The following is a 22,330-nucleotide window of genomic DNA, read 5'->3' as shown; positions in this document are numbered from 1 at the left end:
AAGTTACCAAAACTCAAAGTTTTGGGGAGCCAGCAGGGCCATGGCCGACCCGAGCCAGCCTTTCGCGGCCGCAGAGCCTCAAATGCTCCCTCAGCCCTGCTGCAGCTTCTAGATTTCTCTGCGCTTTGGCTTCACCACCCGACCGAGGCACGTTGCCCCAAACCCAGCAGATTTTAACTAGGGACAGGCACCCTCACGTCTACCCCTGCTCAGTGGGTTTAACGTCACATTATCAACTGCACCCGCTCTGTTCAACAAGGACATATTTCACTTTGACTGCATAACGTGGCGACAAAGTGAGGCAACTGTGAACCGAAAGAAAAGGGCAAAACAATCCCTGAGACTTATTGCAGGGGGTGGGGGAGTTTCCCGTTGCTCTTGTTTTTATGTCACTGCTCTTCAGCGCCCAGTGATCAGGCGGGTAGTTTATAGGTCCATAAGTAGGACGTGTACATGGTACAGTGGGATCCTTCACTCTACAATGTTAGGTATATATAGCTTTTTCTACCTCCACACAGGGATGCTTCACAACCAGGATGCCAGACTTGTTCCAGTGCAGGATTACCGTGTGTGCATCTTAGTAGGCATGCCTGTAATGTGCTGATGTTGGGCATTGCCCTAATGCAGGGTAGGTTTGTACAGGAGTGGCGGTGAGTCTTTGGTGAGATGGAGTACAATCAGAAATCCCTGTCTTCTGCGGGGGCCTAATCCTGTCTCGCCAGGTTTGCGGCTGGAGTTTGTTTCTCTTGTTTTTTTAAGTCTGAGAACTGCGAGACTGCTTACAGTCAGGTCACCGTTTTCCAGCTGTGTGAAGCCTGGGAATAGCGCAGCATCTCACAGCTTTGCAAATATTTTTGGCTAGTTTCTAGGCATTCTGCTTTTAGATTACCAAGCAAACTGTGCTGGCTAAATGAGAGGAATCTGCCAGTATTTCTTACACAACATTTTCAGTGTATTTGCTCTATGTCAAAAAAAAAAACAAAAAACACCCAAAAAACTGTCTTCCAAAAGCAATACCACATACAGAAAACAAATGTAAAAATATGGACTTCTTTGCAAAGAACTTAATTTAGTTCTCTGTCACCTCGTTCTCTCTTTCCACCTCCCTGTTGAAATAGAAGATGAAGGCCCTCATGGGATTGCTTTCGCTCTTGGCAAGACCCTCAGGAAGTTTTTACTCTCTAATCAACCAGTGATTTCCAGGAGACCATTTAGTATTTGATCGTGAGAATCACAGATATCATATTGCGTAGTGCTTATGCTACGGTGAAAAGATATATTCCCAAAGTGCCCATCCATGTCCGTACACAGCCACATCTTCCTGCCTGCCCTGGTCACCTCATAGGGAAGCGGTGCATTACTCTCTGATTCTGAGCAGAAAATCAAATATCTAGGAGAACCCCCATAACATTATAAATTTTCTAATTTTAGGAAGCCTGTGGCCCACATTCAGATTTGTGCCTCAGCACAGTAGAAATGCACATGTGGGACAGGGAGAAAGGAAGGATGACAGTGTCTCTGTGGCCCCCCCGGGCCCGGGGAGGAACTACGTCTTAATCTGATTCCAGACATCATTTAGTAAAGTTGTCAGGTTGCCCTCACCGCAGCCACTGGGACACTGCTGGCAGGTGGGAACAGCTGGACCAGATGTGCCACTGCTATAATTCCCTTTTCTGGTACCAGCTGTGGCTTACCTTGAGCAAGGCATATGGTTAATGATGCTACGCTAACCCTGTCCTGCCCAAGCTTCTCTTTTACGGAACCAAGCGATAAACCTGAGCAGCCACTGGCACAGGGCAGCCAGCTGGAGCAGGGGGCAAACTCCCTGCTGCCTCACAGCCTGCTCCTGATGACTGAAAGTAGAAAATAATCTACAAGGACTGATGGCCAGAGGTGGGGAGAGGACAGCCAAGACCTCAAAGGACGGAGGCCATTTCACCTGCCGAACAATACAAAAATACAATTGGAGAAGCAAAACTGAAAATTGGTCCCATGGTAATAGTTCTGGGTTACTCCAAGAGAGAGCATCGATTTAGGCAAAGTCATTCCGTGTTCCATGTGAGCCTCTCCTTGTACCAACCTATTTTTAATCCATCATTTAAGCTTTGTTCACCCCTACTATTCCCCTAACACTGTTACAGCCTGCAATCTAGCACTTAACTGGGTAAGACTGAAATGCCATTTTGCTCTGAAACACTGCATTTTCATTCCTAAACAGGGAAGGAAAGTCTCACAGACAGAGGGGAATATGAGGAAACTTGATTCAATGGCACTAGCAGTCTAAGCACACAAGATAAATAAACCAGTGGGGAAGTGGAAATCTGGTCAAAGGCCCAGCACTCAATTGGTCCCTAGTCACCAGATTTCAAGATTTCTGATAAATTCAAAGGAGGTTTCTGTTCCTTTGAAGGGGACACTATATGCCTTCTTTTGAGGCTGTTTGCTCTGCTGGAAATAATTTAGGACTCATTGGGCCAGAGTGGAGCAGCTGTGAGTCCAACACGTAGTGTGGTTAGAACATTTACGCAGGAAAAACAGTCATTCTGGTCCTTGCTCCTGTAAAACAGTTTTGGAGCTCAAACTGGAATTTGGCTTTCCTGTTTAAGTCTGAAGAAGGTAACATAAAAAAATCATGCGGCAACATTACTACCCCAATGCGTTTGCCCATGTCTTGTGTGGCCCTGGATCCCATGGGTGCATCAGGTTTGTTTATCATCCCACTGTAGCCCAGCTCCCACCCTGCTGCGTTGGCAGACCCTGGTTGGGTTTAACTGGAAGGGAGACTCTGAAGGGCTCATCCCAGTCAGTGCGCAGGCAGTGCTAGAGTCATGCAAAGGATACAAGACTGGCACACGAGCTGTACGGACTGCTTCTGGCAACCGAACTGGTCCTGTCTGGTTTGGATTCTAGCTTGGCATTCTAAAGGAAAGGAGTGACCAAAGTCATTTTTACAGTAAGAGAAGGGACAGTCACCAAGAAGCCATGCTCATGGCCAGGCTGAGCGATGTCATGTAGGATGCAGGCTGCTGTACCCAGCACATGCCGCCTGAACCAAAAGCAGGCAATATTCTTCCAGCCCAAGTATATTTAGCAGCAGATTGTAAATGACAGTGAAGAAAACGGTCCATCTGACAGGTGTTTTGCTTAGAAATACCTTTATTTTATAAAGCCACAGTTTGTTCTGTAAAGTTTTACCACACTTATAAAAAAGGGGTTGACAATTCTGAGGGAGAAAAGAAAAGCTGAAAACATTTCTTGTAATTCAGGGTTACACAAAGGTTATATTTATAATATATATATATTTATTTATATTTTGGAGACAGTAGAGATGAAACTGCAATACGCGGGCGGCTGTGGGGTCATATTTCAGAGACTTGCTCGTGTCCTACAAATAGCGTTTCTTGACAGAAGGGGTTCACAAGGACCATCCCGCTGTTGCGGTAGTCGCCGTTGGCGGGGGAGCGTGGCTCGGAGAGGTGGTCCTAGGAAAAAGACAGAGAAGCAGGGTGAGCACTTCACACCCCTCACTCTCTGTGAGCACGCAGGGCACTCTGCTGCCCTGTGCGAATACAAGTGAGAAATGGACTGTTATTTTTATCACTTCTCCCAATCCTTCAAAAGTGCCTGAATTTTGGGGGCCCTGGCTCCTGGAGAGCTAAGTTTGATGAGCCAGTTTTGCCCTTCTTCAGGCAGTAGGAGCTGTGAGTAAAGGCCTCCTCTGATAGTCAGGCTGATTCTTTCTCAGTCTAGGGACCCAGAATTCAGATGCACCAAACTTCAGGTCCCTTAGCATAATAAGAACTTTGACATTCTTTTTTTTTTTTCACTTTCATGACACATCACAACAGTTTCCTGTCTATCAGCTGGGCTTGACTCCTCAAAGATGCATTTTCAGCTTTATTTTAAGGTCAGAAAACCACAGCGACCCAAGCTACCTGAGCACGCCCCAGTTCAGTCATGTTCTGATTGGGTTTAAATGACTCAGATGATAGCTTTTGGAGATCATCCAATATGTCAATAGGCCTATCATTCAATTCTTGGTAAGTCTAGACCAGGTCCTGCCTTAGCTTGAGCCACATGATTGCCAGCAAAGTGGGGTTAATGAAGCAACTGTGAGTGCTTGTCTAGTCACATCTCAGAGGTTCCTTTCTAAACACTTTTTTTATTTAATGAGATGAGTTAGTCAGCTAGCTGATCTGAAAATCACTTTAGCATAAATCCAACCTCTCCACTGTTTCTAGGTTTTAAATACCTTTGAACTAAGCTAAATTATTCTTCTCTATCTCTGAGGCCAGAGAATACATTTCTATCAGTAGTATCACCTGCCCCTATATGAATAATCCCACTGAACCAGTCAGATCCCTTAAGTAAAGGTTGATGAGTATACACCACCACTACACAGTTACGTATTGATGTTTTGATTGCTTATGTACTGGTAACACTCATCTCCTGAACTGGTGTTTGAGAAGCTATAGGCAGCTCCTGAGACATAAATGCACAAAATTTCTTTGCATTATTAACTCCCGCTACCCCCCCCCCCCACATCTGATGCTGTGTGGGACACGCACAATAGACAGATTAGAATGACCGACGGTCAGTAACAAGCCAGCCCAAAGAGCTCTCCTAAGCAGTCATGGTATGGCTAGACGTTGGCCGTAGGCTCAAAAGGAAGAGAAACCCAGGGAACAAATTCCCCTAGAGGTGGTTAACTCCCGTGACCACATAGCAATATGGAACATATCTACAGTGGCTGGGAATAGGATGGCAATTCAGTTTGGGTGACATATTTATCCCATCTTAGACATGTGTAGAGATGAGTCCTTCTCAAAAAGCTGTTCCCTGAATACGCATAGGGATTTCAAGACTTCATTAATATGACTTCCTCTCCCCTTCTCCCAGAATGGCTTCAGTTACAGTTTTCAGACACTAGTTCTGCAAGCGAGGTACCTCTGAAGTCTCCAGGGACTGGATCTCTCTCGGTAACTCTACAGCATGCCTGTTGAAGTAGTCCATGGTAATAGCATTATTCCAATAGCTCAGATTGTTTTCCGGGTTAGATGTCTTTTTCTTCCTCCTCATGCAACAGACTGTCAGCAGAACTGCTGTCAATAGAAACACATCAAAAAATTGGTTATTTCCTTTCAATAAGGACTCACCAGTAACATGGATTTGTTTTTTACATTACTTAAGGAGAGGGCTGGCAACCTTCATTCATACCATTCACTCTCACTCAGATCTAGCTCTCTCTTAACAAACCCCACACAATTAAGTCAGAATCTGGGCCAAGGGGTTGAGGCTTTAGGCTTGGCAGGATATTCAGTTTTTACTTTCTTTTTGATGTGAGTTTATAATCTTCAAGATGTGGCTGCCTGGCTAATGAAAAGCTTTGGTGTTGTAACTGATGGTATTTTAATACCTAAGCAGGGATTTATAGACCCTCTAGGACAGAGGGCACTCCCCAGGGACTGAGAAGGATGCCTCTGCGCAGATCTTTTCTGCTTCTAGCATGTTCAGATGCTTCAGCGATGAGCACATTAGCAAATGGGCCGTGAGAGACACCTGTCCTAGACTCAAATACCAGATTCACAGGCTTGTAGTTGCATGTCTTCAATACCAAAAGCTTCTGCTCTGAACTGCCACTGATCCCTCCCTCTGTCAACTGCCATTCATAACTTGGATTTTGGGTACTTTGTGACCATGCTCCAAAACAGTGACTGGCCAGGGGAACAGATGGGCTCCTGAGTGGGATGAGACAGTGATAAGGTGCTGCAGAGATCGCCTCTGGCACCTGTCTCCCATAGCTTATGCTTCCAGGGTAGCAATAACCCCAGAGCTGGGGTTTTCCTGCTTGTCTCCATCAGCTGTATCAGGATGTGGGATCTACTGAGAAGCATAATCCGTTCCCCACACTTGCCTGGGCATTGGTGGTGCCTGAGCCTGGCTTTTTTTTTCTTATCTGTGGAGCACACTTACGCTTCTGCAATCTGAAATATTTGAGCTTAAAGTAGAGCAGTTAGGCAAGACAAAGTGACCAGCAAGTGAAGCTTGTTGATACAATTGTCTGGTCTCAAGGCCACAGGCACCCTCTGACTGCAGAGATCCCAGGATAACGCTCCCCCAGTGGGCAGGCTGAACACAAAGTTGTTTGAGTTGAGTGTTATTTTCCGGAATTGCTTTCAGTTTAGTCATCTCTGTTGCAATTCAGATGGGTAATCTTGGCAATTTTACGAAAGCCAGGCAAGCCCACTGTAACGAACTTACTGCTCCCACTGGTCCTTGCTCAGGCAGAAGCTGAGGCACGTACGAGGGTTTATTCAGAGGAGTAATGTATAAGCTCTGGGCACTTATCTTATACTTGTGGAATTAATTGACCAGTTGTGCTTGTAATCTACCTGATTTATACAGACAGACAGGTAGCTGGATGTGTACTTACTTTGATTTGTACCTGTGAAATGGGGAATGCCCTGCCGTAAATTCACTCCATTATTTCTAAACCCCTCATGGCAGAAAAGAAGGGAGAAAATATTCATGAAGCAGAAAAACATATTATTTTCTCAGCTACAGCCAAAATTATTTATTAGAATTATAGCCCAGAGGAAAGAAAAGACTGCAGAGAGGTCAAAGCTACTTTGTATGTTTTGACAAACATTGCAGCTACCCATATGCCGTGGGTCTAATTTCTTATCCCACCTACTTACATAAAATGGCAATACAAAAGTGCAAGGCTAGAGCTCTATTTAAAACAAAAGAATAAGCTACTAAGAAGAAAAAAATTAATGGGTTTGAGTTCAGGCAGTTTATGTCTCATTCAAAGGGAAAGGTGAGCTTATGCTATAAATCTTCTTCTGAAACTAATGGAAAAATCTCCCGCACTGTTTCTGCATGTTTCAGAAAAGCAGATCATCAAACTTACTGTTATCTTTGACTGATACTGCTTCAGTCTTTCCATCACCAATAACTTCATTTGCTGACAGCCCAACAGCGCAACTCCTGCTCCTGAGCCTGTAGGCAGGCACCCCAGGGGGGCCACCAGAACTGCTCTCCCTGCCCGAGGAAATGCCCATCCTCCTGAAGGGCTGCACCTTTGCTCCCTGCTTTGCTGCTACCCAATCCATGTCCCAGCCCGGCCTGCAGGCTTGTTAAGATTAGAAAGCGGGACCTACATTTAGTCCTCCCCACTGCTGGCAAGAGCCAACAGACCTTGGAGCTTTGCGGTACTCCAGCAACAAGTGCTCCCTAAGGCATAGAGCATTTTTGAAGGTGCCTGAGGATATGAGAGCCCCAGTACAGCCAACTTCATCGCTGTGCAAATATTTTGAAAGCCTGAGGGTTTACAGCTTATAAAATGTTGTGGCTGCTGACAGAGAAGTATCGGATTTGGGTTTTAGGGGCTGGAAAGCCAGTGACACAGAGATGAGAGAGATCTCTGCTTCTTCCAGCAGGAAATGTCCTTGCCATGTGCAGATACGGTTGCTATATAGCAATAAGGTTCTCTCCCTTAATTCTCTCCCTTAATTGGCCTCCAACCTTAGTGCACACACAAGCAAATGGGTGGAAGACCGTGGAAAATGGGTTCCTGAGCTTCCTCGAATATAGCATATTTTAGCAGAAGGCTGTCTACCTAAGCTGCCCCAACTCAAAGCAGAGGAGACCTGATTTAAGAGGGAAAGAGAGGACAGCAGGGCTGGAATGGGGCTATTCCCCTCTTCATCTCATATTAACTATCCTTTTGGGGCATATTTTAGTGAAATTGATGTAGCTAAAATAGGACTGCTCACTTCCAGAACAATACTAGGAACAGGGCACAGCTTCACCGATATTCTTAGATATCTATTTGGTCCCATGATTGGAATTATGTGTATTACAGAGAAGACTCTTTCCAGACAGAGAGTTGCAATGGCCAGCGAGGACATATTAAGTGGATGAAATACACAGAGGGCAGAGATGGTTTGGAAGGGAGAAATAGCAATAACAACAACAACAAAGCTGAAGAGAGAAACAGTAGCTGCAATACCCTGCCTATCTTTTCTGGTATATCATGTGATGTCCTCGTAAGGATGAGAAAGTGCTGCCGTATATCACCTCTGTTTCAGAGATGGCCAACCCTCTGGGCAGAAAAAGGGCTAACTCTTCTCTGGTTTTCAAACACTCACCTGGATGCTTTCTGGGAGTCAGAAAAGCTAAACAGACTTTTTTCACTTTGCCTCCTCCATGTTAAAGTCAATAGTGAGTGCCACGAGAAGGACACTTGAGCGTTGTCCCTGTGTCAGCCTGAAGCTCCCCGTACAGAGATTATGATACATGTTAGGAAATATTAGGGGTCTCTGCAATTTTGTGGACACTGGAGGTTCAGGAAGTTCAGAAACATTTCTAACCCGTATCCTTTCACCTGCTGTTAGTCTGGAGGGAGAAAAGTCAACCCACACGTTCAGGGGCTAAGAGCTGCTGATGAGCTCTGGCTCTGATGCTGTCCTCTCTCTGGTCCTAAGGCAAATTACATCTGCAATATCTGCCCCCCGCCCCATGAAACAGGACATAATACATCCCACAAACAGGAGAAATGAGATTCTCACAGATTTACAGGTTTCTAGGCTGGTGGGAACATGTCCATCATCTACTCTCACCTGCACACCACCTGCACACCAGGAGACTTTTCACCTGTTAACTTAACCATAAGGTGTATTTAAGGTACAGCACATCTCTTAGGAAAATACCCAGCTTCATTTAAGGACATGGAATGACCAGATATCCATCCCATTCCCACAAAGTTTGGTTTAATACTTAATTTCCATTGTGGGAACATGTTGACATTCCCCTTGTTGTCTAAATACCTCCAGCCTTATCTGCTACTTCCTCAATCTCCTTTTGCCTTTTTTATTAAAAGCTTCCACTATGCTATCAGAAATGTCCCCCCTGTATATGGGCTTCAGCCTCTTCCTGGACTACCTGATGGCACAAGTGGAGTTATGTTGCATTTCTCAGCTCTTAATTAATTTGCATGGCTCTTTTCTGACCTTCCAATCTTTTTTAAAAAACATAAACCACCAGGATTATACAGCATATACAATACTGGCCTCATAAATGCAGTGTAATGAGATCATACCAACTCCCTACAGTTTCCTGATAGTCTTGTGTCTTTTCTTACAGCTCACTTAAATATTTTACCGATCTTACATAGCTGCATACCGCTTCCCCCACTCTCCAGCTCCCACGTAAAACACGATGTTAACAGACCTGAACACTGCCAGCGCTTACAAGTCAGGAGATATTCAGACCGAAGGATGTTAATTTACTTCTCCCTATGCCTGCAGATCACAATCTAAACTAAATTTCTACAGAACCCTTGCCTCAATGACTAAACTAGTGGTTTTTCCATATTTCTTTCAATTCCCCTCATTTACTGTGGCCATCTATAGTAGTACAGCCTTAGCTGTAATAACAGGCATCATGATGGGTTTGGTTAGTGACCACAGCTGCTTACATCTGGAGACAGGAGGCTCTTCTCCAGCTCAGTCTGAGCTCACACCTGGGGATTAGACTCAGGGCTTAGGATCTGTCCAGGAAGAAAACATTTGTAGGTTTTGCAATGGAGAAAGTGGGTGAGATAACTTTGGAAAGCATCCCAGTGCATGAAATTTGAGCTAAGTGGGGTTAGGTCCAAGGCAATCCTTCGTATGTTCTTTGAGTTCTGCTGATGCCTGTGTTTGGAGGCTCAGCCTTCCTCTTGTGTTTTCCCATGTCAGCAGAACTGACTGAATCGACTTCTGTGCATCTGATTTGCAAATTTCTGTTCTTCCACGTTTTATCATGTCATTCTGTAATTACAGAGATGTAAGTACTGGGAGCCCAAAGACCGGGACAGTGGGTTTTAAAATGAGTTCATGTTGTGACTTGTTCTGCATTGCAGAGACAGGCACACACACATGTACAAATGCATGTGCACAAAAATGTTCAAGGCTGCCTGAAGGACACCGGAAAAACAACTCAAACTGTGACATACAGAAAATACTGATATCAGTGTTATATATGACTGCTTTTCTGGGAACGCAATGATACAGAATCCTTCATTTTTGCAGCCCTCAAATGGCATTAGCAACATTACCCCTGTTATTTACACCACAAAACTAGGGTACCGAAAGTTGAAATTATTTCCCCAAGTTCACACAGCATATGTGGCTCACGTGTTCCTATTCAAAGCATTACTTTTCTGGCTAGCATTTTAAGGGATTTCAGTGGGACTCAGAAACCTATGCATCATTAAAGAAATACGTACTGTAAGGATGGGGAAGCTAAATCCCATCTCTCATTTCAGCAGGCGAGCTCCTGCAGCCCAGATCTTCAGGCTAGTGTTATAGCCACTGAGCCGTGCCACCAGCACGGCTGGCGGGACCTGCCAGTCCTCAGTGGGGCTCACATGCCAGGGCACAGCGGTGCTGAACAAACTCTCTGCTGCTTCCTGCTCCTAGGTGCAAATCCCCACGGCCGGGATGGGCCAGGGAGGAGCCCCAGCAGGGTCTTTCCTCTGTGAGGAGAAGTGCAGCATCCTGGACACTTCTTCCAGTGGGGATGAGGAGCCAAGGGCTCCTGTGGTCACTCTCTAGCAGGTCACTTCCCCTGCTATGGAAGTTAAAATGCCTGCAGGTTTTCATTTAACAGGTGCCTGTCAATAAAACACGTGGCAGCGAGCAGAGCGTGGGACCCTACTGCACCACGTCAGAGAGGGACAGACGTGTCTCTCTCTGCAGCATCGTGGCGCATTTTCCCTTCTAAGAATTTCGGGCAGCACAAGCTGTGCCCAGAAGCCCCCAGAGAAGGAAGGCTTTTCCAGCCTCATGAAGGGGAGAGATTATGGGGAAGGGCACAAGGGCTCCCAGCAGAGGAGAGATGTGCTGGCCACCGCGCAGCTCTGCAAAGGCTCTGGAAACAGCCTGGAGATCAGTGAGGTGGCTCAGGGGCACTCCTCATTAGCAGGAGGAGGGAGCCGAGTTAATTAGATTCCAGCAGCTCTGCAGCCATGCACAGACTCCGGCTGCCTTCTCCTCACCTCCTTCCACTTCTTTCCAGGGTGTGTTGCTAACTTCCCTGCCTTGGGGCTGCCTCTCCCACTGGTGCAGGGCTTTATCCTTTCTCGCAGGTGTCCCAGCAGCAGCTCAGGGCTTGCTGTCCCCCTCAGTGGATCTGGCCAGCAGCCTTGAAGGTGCCAGCCTCATAACAGAGCTGCCAGCCTGCAGCTCCGGGGCAGCAATAACCTCCCATGACAGGAGTCCTCAGTGACTTTCTCCATGGCTTGTTCCCTCCTAAAGCACCTCAGATATTTAAGAGCATGGGGCTGAGTGTCGATATCTGAGACCTCCACCTTTCAGCATCCCAAGGCAGGAGCAGGACAGTGTTTTCTCAGTCCACGCCGAACAGCTGTGAGAGTCTCCCACCAAAAACATTTTCACCCCTTGAAGATGAAGTGAAATCCAAATGGCTGGACTCTTCATCCGTCTCTTAGCATCAGCCCCCTCCAGACCAGAAGTGATGAGCGAATGCCAGCGTGGGGCCTTCGGTCCTCAGCTGCAGGCACCTGTGCCCGGGAGGTGGCGACAGTCCCCTTCGCACACCCCACACTGCACACCGCACACCCCATATCGCACACCCCATACCGCACACCGCACGCCGTACACCCCACACTGCACACCGCACACCCCATGCTGCACACCGCATGCTGTACACTGCACACCCCATACTGCACACCCCATACTGCACACCGCACGCTGTACACCCCCATACTGCACACCCCATACCGCACACCGCACGCTGTACACCCCACACTGCACACCGCACACCCCATACCGCATGCTGTACACCCCACACTGCACACCGCACACCCCATACCACACACCGCACGCTGTACGCCCCACATTGCACACTGCACACCCCATACCACACACCGCACGCTGTACACCCCACACTGCACACCGCACACCCCATACTGCACACCCCATACCGCACGCTGTACACCCCACACTGCACACCGCACACCCCATACTGCACACCGCACACCCCACACTGCACACCGCACGCCGTACACCCCACACTGCACACCGCACACCACACGCCGTACACCCCGCACTGCACACCGCACACCCCATACCGCACACCGCACGCTGTACACCCCACACGGCACACCACACACCCGATACCGCACACCGCACGCTGTACACCCCACACTGCACACCGCACACCCCATACCGCACACCCCATACCGCACGCTGTACACCCCACACCCCGTACCGCACACCGCATGCTGTACACCCCACACTGCACACCACACACCTGTGCTTGAAGATACACAGATGCCTGAGGGTCAAGAAATAAAGTGCCCCTCCGGTGTGAAGCACAGAGGGGAGCCACAACCGATACAAGTGCATCTGGGTAGAAGTGCTTTAGGTTGTTATAACTTGTTTTTCTTCTCCTATAGGAATAACCTATGTCTGTACAACAGCAGTTACCACGGCGTAGTTTAAACTGCGTAACTTTTGGATGAAAGCAATTCCCTGCACGTCAGCCAGATTTTTAAAAAAAAAAAAAAAAAAATCCCATTTAAATGCCTGCCTACCATTCATTTCAACTCTGAAATACGTCTGAGGATCCCCAGATTTTAAAAGGAGAGTCCCACTGAAGACCACCCTCAGAAATCTGGTCGTGAAAGCGGGACTTAAATATTTGAATCACTTAAACACTCAGTTGTATTAGAGCTGGTATAGATAATTTTCAAAATAGCATTTGCCTTTTTAAAAAATGTAGCTTACCAATACAAGAAACAGAATAGGCACAGTCATATGAACACATACTGTTACGGCACATATGATAAGATGAAAAGTTTAAACACCACTATTTAATGAATAGTGGGTTAGAAGTCCTGCCAACAGACTCTTCATATTATTATTATTAATAATAATAATAACTATCATTAGTTATTAGCTCATATATGGCACACTGCAGGCAGAGACATACATCAGTTTACACACTGGTTATGTTTCCTATGCTTGTGTTGCATGGTATTATATTTTGTGTCTTGTATTGGGACGCTTTCTATCCAGATCAGCTTGCTTTCTGAATATTGGCCCAAAACATAATGCTAGGAAGAATTTATTTGATCCTCTATTTCTACTGATTGATAGACAAGGCACTGTTCATCAAATCATCAAATATTGCCGCTTCTCATCATGTGCTTGCTATATCCCCGTTTCTCCTCCCCATCTTTCACAGGAGTACATATGCACATTTCTGCTTTGGTTTCTCTTTATTTTGGTTGTCTGGTTTTTAGGTTTAAGCTTTGTTCTCACTTGTGGTTTTAACCACGTTGGCAATAGCAGAACCGATGGTCCCAGAGGTACAAGTCTAACAGATACGCTGAGCCAATCCGATAATTTGCAGCTGCTGAAAGGATTAGTGCGGCTCCCTCTCCAGGTGTGTATTCCTGCAGCCTCATCCGCTCCAGGTCTCGTGCTCATCTGACCCCGAGGGGAGCTGATTCAGCTCACTGGGTGGACAGAAAGTAACAAAGAGCAAAGCGAGTATTTTTTGACCACTATAGCAACCTGAAAGTGTCTCAGGGAGGTGTCGGGTCAGGCCCAGGCAGAAGGAGAGGGGCAGGATCAGGCGGCTGCGCCTGGGAGCGGCAGGAGCGAGCAGCACTGTCCTTTTTGGCAGGAGCAAGCTGTGTTGGAGACTGGCTCGGCCAGCTCATCTAGCCTTGTCCTGAGTACAGCTCGTAGCTGTAAATAACAGCTCAATATTGTTGGCTGCTACCCTTTTATGTTTCCTCAGGCAGCAAAGGCTGGGGAATTTTTGGGTTTGTTTCACTCCAGACAGATCAGCATAATCACACCCCACAACAGTGAAACCCCAGAGAATACGTTGTCCCACTTTGCTGATATAACCCAACTAAGCAGGGGACACCCTGGCATCCACTCACAAGCTTTCTCATAATTTCTCATGTGTTTTTTTGTAACTGAGTCCAGTGACGAGACCCTAAGCCAGCTCTGGGAACCCAGCCTGCCCTGGTACCGCAGGTGGCTGACTCCTGGTGTCTGAAGGCCAGGATTTCAAACTCTTCCTGCTCCCTCAGCAGCTGCAAAGTTGGAATTAAAAGGGAGGAAAACGCAACTTTGGTTTTCAGACTTTAAAATCTGATGGTTCATGAACTGCCTGCAATGAAATATTTTATTGCTCTGGAAAACTGGTGTTTCCTAAAGTATTAGTCATTACAACTGTCATTAATCCTTTGGGTTAGCAGTAGGCTTTTCAAATCCAATTCCAGGGTGGCATATAGCGGTTTCTAGATTAAAGACTTGCACAATTTTTGGTCGCCAGCTTAAACACCTTGAAGTAAAGCTGCTTTGAATTCTAGGGTTGTTCAGCCTTGTGTTACACCCTCAGATGGAGGGCCCAAAAAAGACTAAGTGATTTCTAATAGCAACGGAGCAAGTATGCTTTGAGTGTAAACTTTTTAGCCCTGGATTTTGAAGCTAAGCACTTTGGTCAGTGAATGTGATCTCTGCCTATTGATTGCTGCTCATCCATCTCAAGTCGCCCTGCCTCTGTTAGCTCTCCACCTGGTCCTTGAATCATGGGCTGAAATCTGAATTTTAAGGAAAGAGAAAGCAAAATAAAGCAGCAATTAACTTACAACATGAGGATATAGGTACGCTGATAGCCAGAATGATCCAGGCAATGTCCATCTTGCTGAGACAGATGGTTGCTCTGTGCTGCGGTTTGTCCCCCTCGGTGACATGGGAGATGTTTCCTTGCACCCCGGGTTTCCAGGTCCCGGCAGGAACCAGTCTGTTTAGGAAGTTCCCGGTGGCGGTGGAGCCAGCCGTGGAAACGGAGCCGGACAACCTCGTGGCAGGCGCTGCGGAGAGAGCGCTGCCCAGCAAGGTCGCGTTAGTCACCGCGCCGCGCTGCGTTGGAGCGGGTCCCTTGGGGTCTCCCGCTGCCGGGGAGGAGATGCTGACATCAAAACTGGTCTGAACAGAGCGACCCACTGCTGCTGTCGCAGATCCAGGGCCAGCAAACAGAGGGACATTTGTACTGAGATTCAAGGCTACCCAAGAGTTGTTTTTGCTCAGCATATCCCATACGCCGTAGCGGGTGGGTTTAAAAGGCACCGACACTGCTTCAGGATCAGTTGATGGTCCAGCAGTTGTGGTGGCAAAATCTGCCTCCTGCACCACTAGCTCAGCCCCGTCCCCTCGCTCGGCTTCCCTAAGGCTTCCCGAGGCGTTGCGGTGGGGAGAAGGGTCTGAGTGTGTAGTTCTTGCCAGCCCCCTGCCATTCGGATCGCTGGCCGCTGCAGTCTGGGACTGAAACGGGTGGTCTGTGAAAGAGCTCCTCATGGTAGGGAAGGGAGAGTGCAGGGTCGTCTTTAGGTAAGGCTCTGAGGACTCTGTGAAGTTGCCTTTGAAAACCTGGAATATTTTCCCCTTGGGGCGAGTCTGTCCCGAGTACAAAGCACTCTGGTTGTATAAATGATATGTTTCCTTTTCGCCGATCCGAGGGCTGCTCCCTTGCTTTGGCCCGGTGGAAGGGGCTTCCTCCGCCAGGCTGGCGGGATGGGGGATGGCACGAGCGGATGTGGGAAGGGGATCTGCCGCATTGCGGTCTTTGTGGCGAGGTGTTGTTCCCATGGCTGTGATAGTGGTAGTGTCCATCGGGAAGCCCTGAGAGGAGGAGACAGTAGGAGACAGTACCTGAACAGAAAACACCAGCTCTTCTGTCAGTGCCAAGATCAGTAGAACACCTGGAGGAAAAAACACAGAGAGAGGGTGAGACACCAGGGAGGGACCAGCGGACAGGGTATGGCACAGCTTGCGTGTCTGGCAGGAAGGAATACCTTCCGTGTTCTGCAGAAGGACAGAAGAGCCAGCATCCAACTTTGTCGGCTTCTCTGGGCAAGTAGGAAGAGAAAGGAAAATCCGCAGGGGCTGCAGTGGCCCCGTGGCCGTGGGAGCTGTGAGGTGGGAACGGGAAGTTTGCAGGGAATCTCTGCGGCAAAGGGAGAGAGGAGCTTGCAGTATGGACTCAGGACAGTGCTTTAAAGAGCCATAGGCAGGTGATTTCCCTGTAGAAGCTACAAAGCATTCTACTCTTTAGGGGCAGAAACAAAAGACATTTTCATTTTTGTTTTGGCCAGGAGGCCTCCAGATGAATGTCCACATCATTATGGGGAACTTTAGTCCACTCATTCTTTTGGCTGCAAAATCCTAAATTTGGCTGCCTCCAGTCTTGGATGCCATTAAGCAATCTGGTTTCTGAGAGAGCAGCTGCTTAGCTCTTGCCGAAAATTAGGTCAAGAAGGGATGTCTGATGAGAGGGCTTCCTGGGTTATATATGCTGTCCTTTACTTAGCAACTTCAGAAAATCTAGTCACTTATTTCAGAGTATGAGATGTGGAAAATCTCCAAATGTTAAAAATGAACCAGAAAACATAGCTATCACAGCCATTTTAAAAAGCCATGTGATTATTAGGGGTCTGACTCAATCTAACACAACTGCCCTCCACACCCATATACAAATGTTTGGGTGTAACCTGTTCTGTGCTCATATGTGCTGTGGGATTGGATTGTGTGAAATTTGCCTCCCACCACCCTCTGTAGCGCACATCATTTCATGAAGCGCCAGATTCACACCGCTGGGAACACCAATTCTTCCATTTATTCCTAGTCCAGATAATGGACACAGGCAGCTGCAGTAGCATAAGCCTCCCCAGGACGCAGGGCTAATACACCGTGAGTTAGCGTGACCTGCAGGGACCACATCAATCACACGTCACCATTTCCATATGTTGAAGCTGTCGAGTGTAATGTGGATCTCTGCCCACTAGGAAGCACACGGAATAAATCCATTTTGCACAGTCCACTGAGCATCATCAGATGGCACCGTTAGCACTCTGCTAGTGTGAATTTCAACCAGCGGTGTCAAGGTGAAAAATGTTGTCACAGTCTTAACAAATCAGAGAGACGAGTTCGTCAAAGCTACAGGACTCCAAACTGGGTAATGATCACCTTCCAGCCAAGACTGTGGAGTACCTTCCTGCCCCCTTCTCCACCCTTCCCAGGCTTGCCAGTTTTCTCTATGAGTGCTGTCATGCCAGTTAGTTCTATCCTACTTGGGAATATCTGTTATGGGCACCAGCAGAAAAGGAAGACAGGGATTTCCAGGAAAATGGAAGATCTCTGATTAGGTGTCCACTGGGCCCTAGGGCTCTGTTGCACATTGGGCACATGTAAATGCTATGAAATGTGTTTATTCTGAATCCTGTGCGTCATTCACACCCATTCGCAAGCAGTGCAATACATGTAGCAAAAACTCACCAAAGGAGCAGTACCTATTCCTCTTACCCAGCTAAATGCTCTACTTTGATCACTAACCATCATTTCTGAACCAAAACAGTGCAGAGCTCTGCAACCAACAAAATTCACCTCATCTTGTCCCCAGCAGCCTCCTGTTACTTTGCCGAGTATCCAGAAGATGAAAACACTGACTGGATAATGTAGTGAAAGCCAATTACAAGCAATGCACTTTCCACTGCCTGATGCTAAAATTAGCTCTTATTTATTTATTTATTTGTGAAATAAATATCTCTGCCAAATAAAACATTGTCTGGGATACTGTTTCCCAGTTCCTAGCCAGCCGCAGACAATATGCTCTTAGCAGAACACCTAGTCAAAGAAAAAAATGTATTCTGTACACTGAGATGCAAGCAGGAGAGCAGATCATGCTATACTCGTGGAGCATCACTCTTGGAAATGAAAGGCAGGAGTTATCTTCACATTTTTGGCAGCACTTGTTCTGAGGTCAAGGTCAAAGCAGATATTCTAGTGTCCATATGGCTAATATTTCATGCCAAGACAAGTTGCTGCCACAGAACAAATTCAAAAAGGAAAGGATGATGATTTATTTTGGATTTGGTGTGTGGAGATAATGTTTCAGGAAACCTTAGGCCTGCTGTTCTGAGCACACAAGATAAAGTGCATTGGCAGATGCCTGCTAAAAGTTTTGGATGCTCTTCGTGTAACTACTTTCTCTCACACCTCACACAGAGAAAAAGATCTCTATTGGGTTAATGTTTTTCTCCAGGATATTCCTTAAGGAATAAGGAAGTTGTCAGCTTTTCTGCATATTGTGCCCTGGGGTTAGAAACCTTGATCTTGGCTAAAAACCTACCTCATATCCATCTCCACTTGTTGAAATACTGATAAATCAGAAGCTTGCTGCTATGAAGATTTATAATCTCTCTGGGGCAGTCTGTTGTGGTAGCAGGTCACCGCACATCAGGCATGGGAAGCCAAATGCATTTAGCTAGTACCTTTAGGTGGCTTGTAAAGTATGAATAATTATTCAAAGGAAATACTACATCAGAAGTAATTTATCTGACAATAAACAATAACCCCCATGATATTTGGCTGTCTCAGGCTGTGGCAATCAGGTTTTGGTCATCTGCTAGACTCCCTTTAACAGCCTCTGGAGAGCCACCGTGGCACCATAAGCTACAGCTTCTTAGGACCTTTTTTTACTGCTTGAATGGACCACAGTAACTCCTTCAGTGACAACCAGAGCCAATCTGTGCCCCTAACTACTGAAAAAATATTCAGCTTAGTAGATCATTGTAAAAATAGCCAGTGCTGTATATTTAGGGAGAACCAGCTGATAATAAGGACTTCACAGTAGGCTTGGCTGGCCCTTTTAAGTAGAATTAATTGGCTTTATAATTGATCAACAGCCAACTGGAAAGCAAAAGTGAAGCTGGAATTGGTATTTTCAGATGCTCTGCATCATCACCTAAGCATGCTCTGGCTGGATTTGCGGTGACCTGATTGCGCAGAGCTCCCACTTACTTTTCTGTCACTTGAGGATATGCAATGTCTTACAAAGTGGAATTCTTATTGAGGTCCCTTGTAATAGACTGCCCTGTCTGGCAACTTTGGCTTAAGCCTAGGAAAATGGTATTCTGAATTTCTCTACTAAGGCGCAGGAGGCATTAGTCACAGAAACAGACTTAACCAACCCCTTCAAATTTCTTCCCTTCCCAACCTCTGTCTCTGTTTCACAAATGCACCTGCACTGAGAAAAGGGCCATAGTGGGTATGATGCCAATTGTCCCCCAGTGCCTCAGCTTACCCTCAATCAGACTACCACTGAAAGGAAACCTGGTTTCTATCAAGTTGTCATGGCCAAAGTTTTGATATCCCAGGTGAGATGGTACATAGCAGATGCTCTTCGTCAGTTCAAAGTGCAATCCTGCAGCTTTTTCCCAAAATCCTTCAGGTTTGGCAGTCTAAGACTCTTAGGAATGATCTTACTTAGAGCATGAGCCCTTTGGGGTAAGGACTGGCAGTCCTTACTATCTGTGAGCGTAATGGTAATACAGACTGATGTAAGCACATTATAGCAAATAATAATAATAAATTATATTTTCAAAGGCCAGTTCACACCATTAAGTTTTCTCATAAGGGGCCATTTCTAAGGTATAGGAGCTTACGCTCAGAAGGGGTCAAACTGGTTTGGCTTTCAAATGCTGTGTGACAAATTCCCACTTTTGGAGTCTAATTTTATGGCTATGTTAAAACCATTCAACCCTAATGAGAAGGCTGACTGACCTGACATCTCTGTGGTGTGAACTGTGTCATCCTGTGGTCTTGCATAGTGCACCAAGAAGGGAATATAAAGTACAAAATGAATTAACTCAAGGATGAAGCACAGCAGAGTGACAGCAGAGTGTACACAGAGGGTACCAATGTGCATTTAGCCATAAAAACTCCTTCCTGACAACATGGTGCAACGGTTCACATCTCAACAGGATCTCCCTGCAGTGCTTCTTCCCATCGTACACTCACATGAGGAGTCCAGAAATGGTGTGTATAGTTGTGTATGTGAAGAAAATGAAGGAGTTTCTTTACAGCAATGTTTTAAAAGACTGTGGTCTATGTCAGGGGTTAGGAATATTTTGCTTTCCCAGACTATGAAATCTGCAGGGTCCTCTCATTTGGGAACTTCCTCAGGACCCTTCTGTTTGCATGCAGGAGGCAGAACTGCCTCCCTCCGAACCAGAAAAACAAAGCGATTCAGGCCCCAGCAGCTGACATTCTTTGTTTTATCCCAGGACCTCGGGAGCCCCCCACGAGGAGCCAGTGTCCTGGCGAGGGACAACATTAAAAAGCTTCATTTAGGAGTTAATACCGCCTGGTGCTGCACGGGACACTTCATGGGCACTTCGAGAACAGCCTTTTTGCATGACGTGGCAGAGCAGGCATGTGGCTGTCGAGTCAGCTCACGCGCCCAGCCTCCCCGGGGCAGCCCCTTTAAACAACACAAACTTACATAACTTCTGATCTAAAAGCCTGTGGAAAGGTTCCCAATGACTTTAGCGGGCTTTGGACCAAGTCCTAATTGCCAGAGATACAGTGGAAACTTCTGAGTTGCACATTCACATTTTCTACAGCAAATGAATATGCACACCAGGCTCAGTCTGGCGTTTGACCCCTTCTGGCCTCTGCTAGCTCGGACCTTGCAGCAAGACAAACAGAGCCACCCTCAGCAGTACTTGACAAACATTTTTGCTCTAGGAAGTCAGGAAGAGCTTTCTGTGCAGAGACCTACTGCTGGACTCATTATTTCAGACTGCCGTGGGCAAAGGAAGCAAAGGCAGCCGTTCTACAAAAGACCCATTATCTATTGACCCAGCGCTTGGGTGCACATGGGCAGCGTACGGGATGCTGAACCCTCTCCGTGCTTCTGACAGTCTTGACTTACTAATAGTGAGAGAAGGTTGTGCAAAACCTGTTCAAAGCAATGGCAATGTTATTGTTGTGACGAAAGCTTTCTTCACGACACTATTAACTTCTCATGTGATTCTCAGCAAACCTAAAAATGTTACAGGGAGCAAAATGAATCTTTAATAGATGGAAACTGTGCAGAAAGTATGTATTGTTACTTTTGTTATGGTCATTTCTTTGTAATCTGTCAAAGCAATATAATTTTCACTCGCAATAAAGCAGCCTTTGTACAAACAAAGAGTTAAGCAAATTTCATCCCCATGATTGGTGACAGAACTGAGGGAAGAAAAAGTAGGTTACTCTGCATAGAAAATTTCTCTTCCCTGCCTGTCTATCAGTGGTTGTCATACCAGAACTCCCAGATATTAACTTACAAGTTATTGTCTGTTTTCCATTGTAAGTATTAGACAGGGTCATCAACCCAAACTTCAATACACAAGGTATTTGGTAAAATGCAGGGAATGAGACACACAGAGTAATAATACTTCTATTTGCAGTAACATAAAACAGCATCAGCAGAAGCTCTGGAAATCACACGCACAAACACAAATTAAGGAGTACTTGCTGACACTCCCTGTGCAACAACAGTAACGGAAGCTACAGTTTTCATGTGGCAAGATGTCCCGGTCCTTTAACAATATAAAAACATTGCAGAACACTATTATTGCCTCTAAGATGCACTTCCATCACAGACTTTGAGAGAGTGAGCCTGGTAAATCAAAATTAATTTCTGGCCCTCCAGGGAGTTAAACAATGGGTGATACAAATAGGACAGTGTCGTGTAGTCACAGAGCAGGCAGCTCCCGATTCATTCTCACACTGCACTAGAGGCTCACCGATACTATGGGAAGAGGTGCTTTAGAAATGCTTCAGATCCCCTATCCAGCTAAATATATACAGACATCTGAGCTGTTGAACCTTGCGAAAAGGCTTACTGACAATCTAGGACAACAGTAATTACTGAGAGGAGGGTAATAAAAAGAAAGAACCTGACTCTAGCTGCTTGTTCAAGGTAATCACTTACCTGAAAATATCATTTGGACTTGTCAGCAGACATCCTCACCTGCTCACCTCACACGGATTTGGAAGCTTCATCCCTCAGCAGAAAAAAGAAAAACACATCTTCTCCCTAACGAGGCAGCTGCACACAGGAGTTGCTGTTATTGTTGGAACTGGTTTGGAGGAATGAGGACAGAGACAGCCCAGGCAGGCGTGTCTTGCAGGGCTGTGCAGCGAGAGGGCTCGCTCCTTTATGGAGTACCTTTGCAACTGCAAGGCAGGATTACTTACTGAGCCAGTCCCCCTCTCTGCCAGCAGATCGAAGGGCTGCTTAGTATTCCAGCTTGGTTTCCCATCAAGTCCAGATACAGTTTGTCTGACACGGGTCTATTCAGATGCCAGAGATTGCTGGCAGTTCTCGTTTTCTGGGAACAAAACAGCAACAAGCACCCCAGCTGCACGTCCTTGTGAGGCTGTTCAGTCCCTGTTTCAAGGCAGAGTGC

At 46.5% G+C, this 22,330-nt stretch overlaps 1 protein-coding gene across 1 annotated transcript; it reads right to left on the bottom strand.

Moving 5' to 3' along the window:
* Positions 1-3,359: 3,359 nt before the first annotated feature.
* TMEM108 (transmembrane protein 108) lies at positions 3,360-21,090 on the bottom strand. The gene is given in 5 exon segments (XM_075706400.1): positions 3,360-3,482; positions 4,948-5,102; positions 14,681-15,793; positions 21,041-21,071; positions 21,073-21,090. Coding segments are annotated over 5 exon segments (1,440 nt in total).
* Between the last annotated feature and the right edge of the window lie 1,240 nt (positions 21,091-22,330).

Source organism: Pelecanus crispus, chromosome 2 (assembly GCF_030463565.1).
Source record: "Pelecanus crispus isolate bPelCri1 chromosome 2, bPelCri1.pri, whole genome shotgun sequence".
Taxonomy (NCBI): domain Eukaryota; kingdom Metazoa; phylum Chordata; class Aves; order Pelecaniformes; family Pelecanidae; genus Pelecanus; species Pelecanus crispus.
The sequence above is the reverse complement of the archived record's forward strand: the minus strand, read 5'-3'. Positions and strand labels throughout refer to the sequence as shown.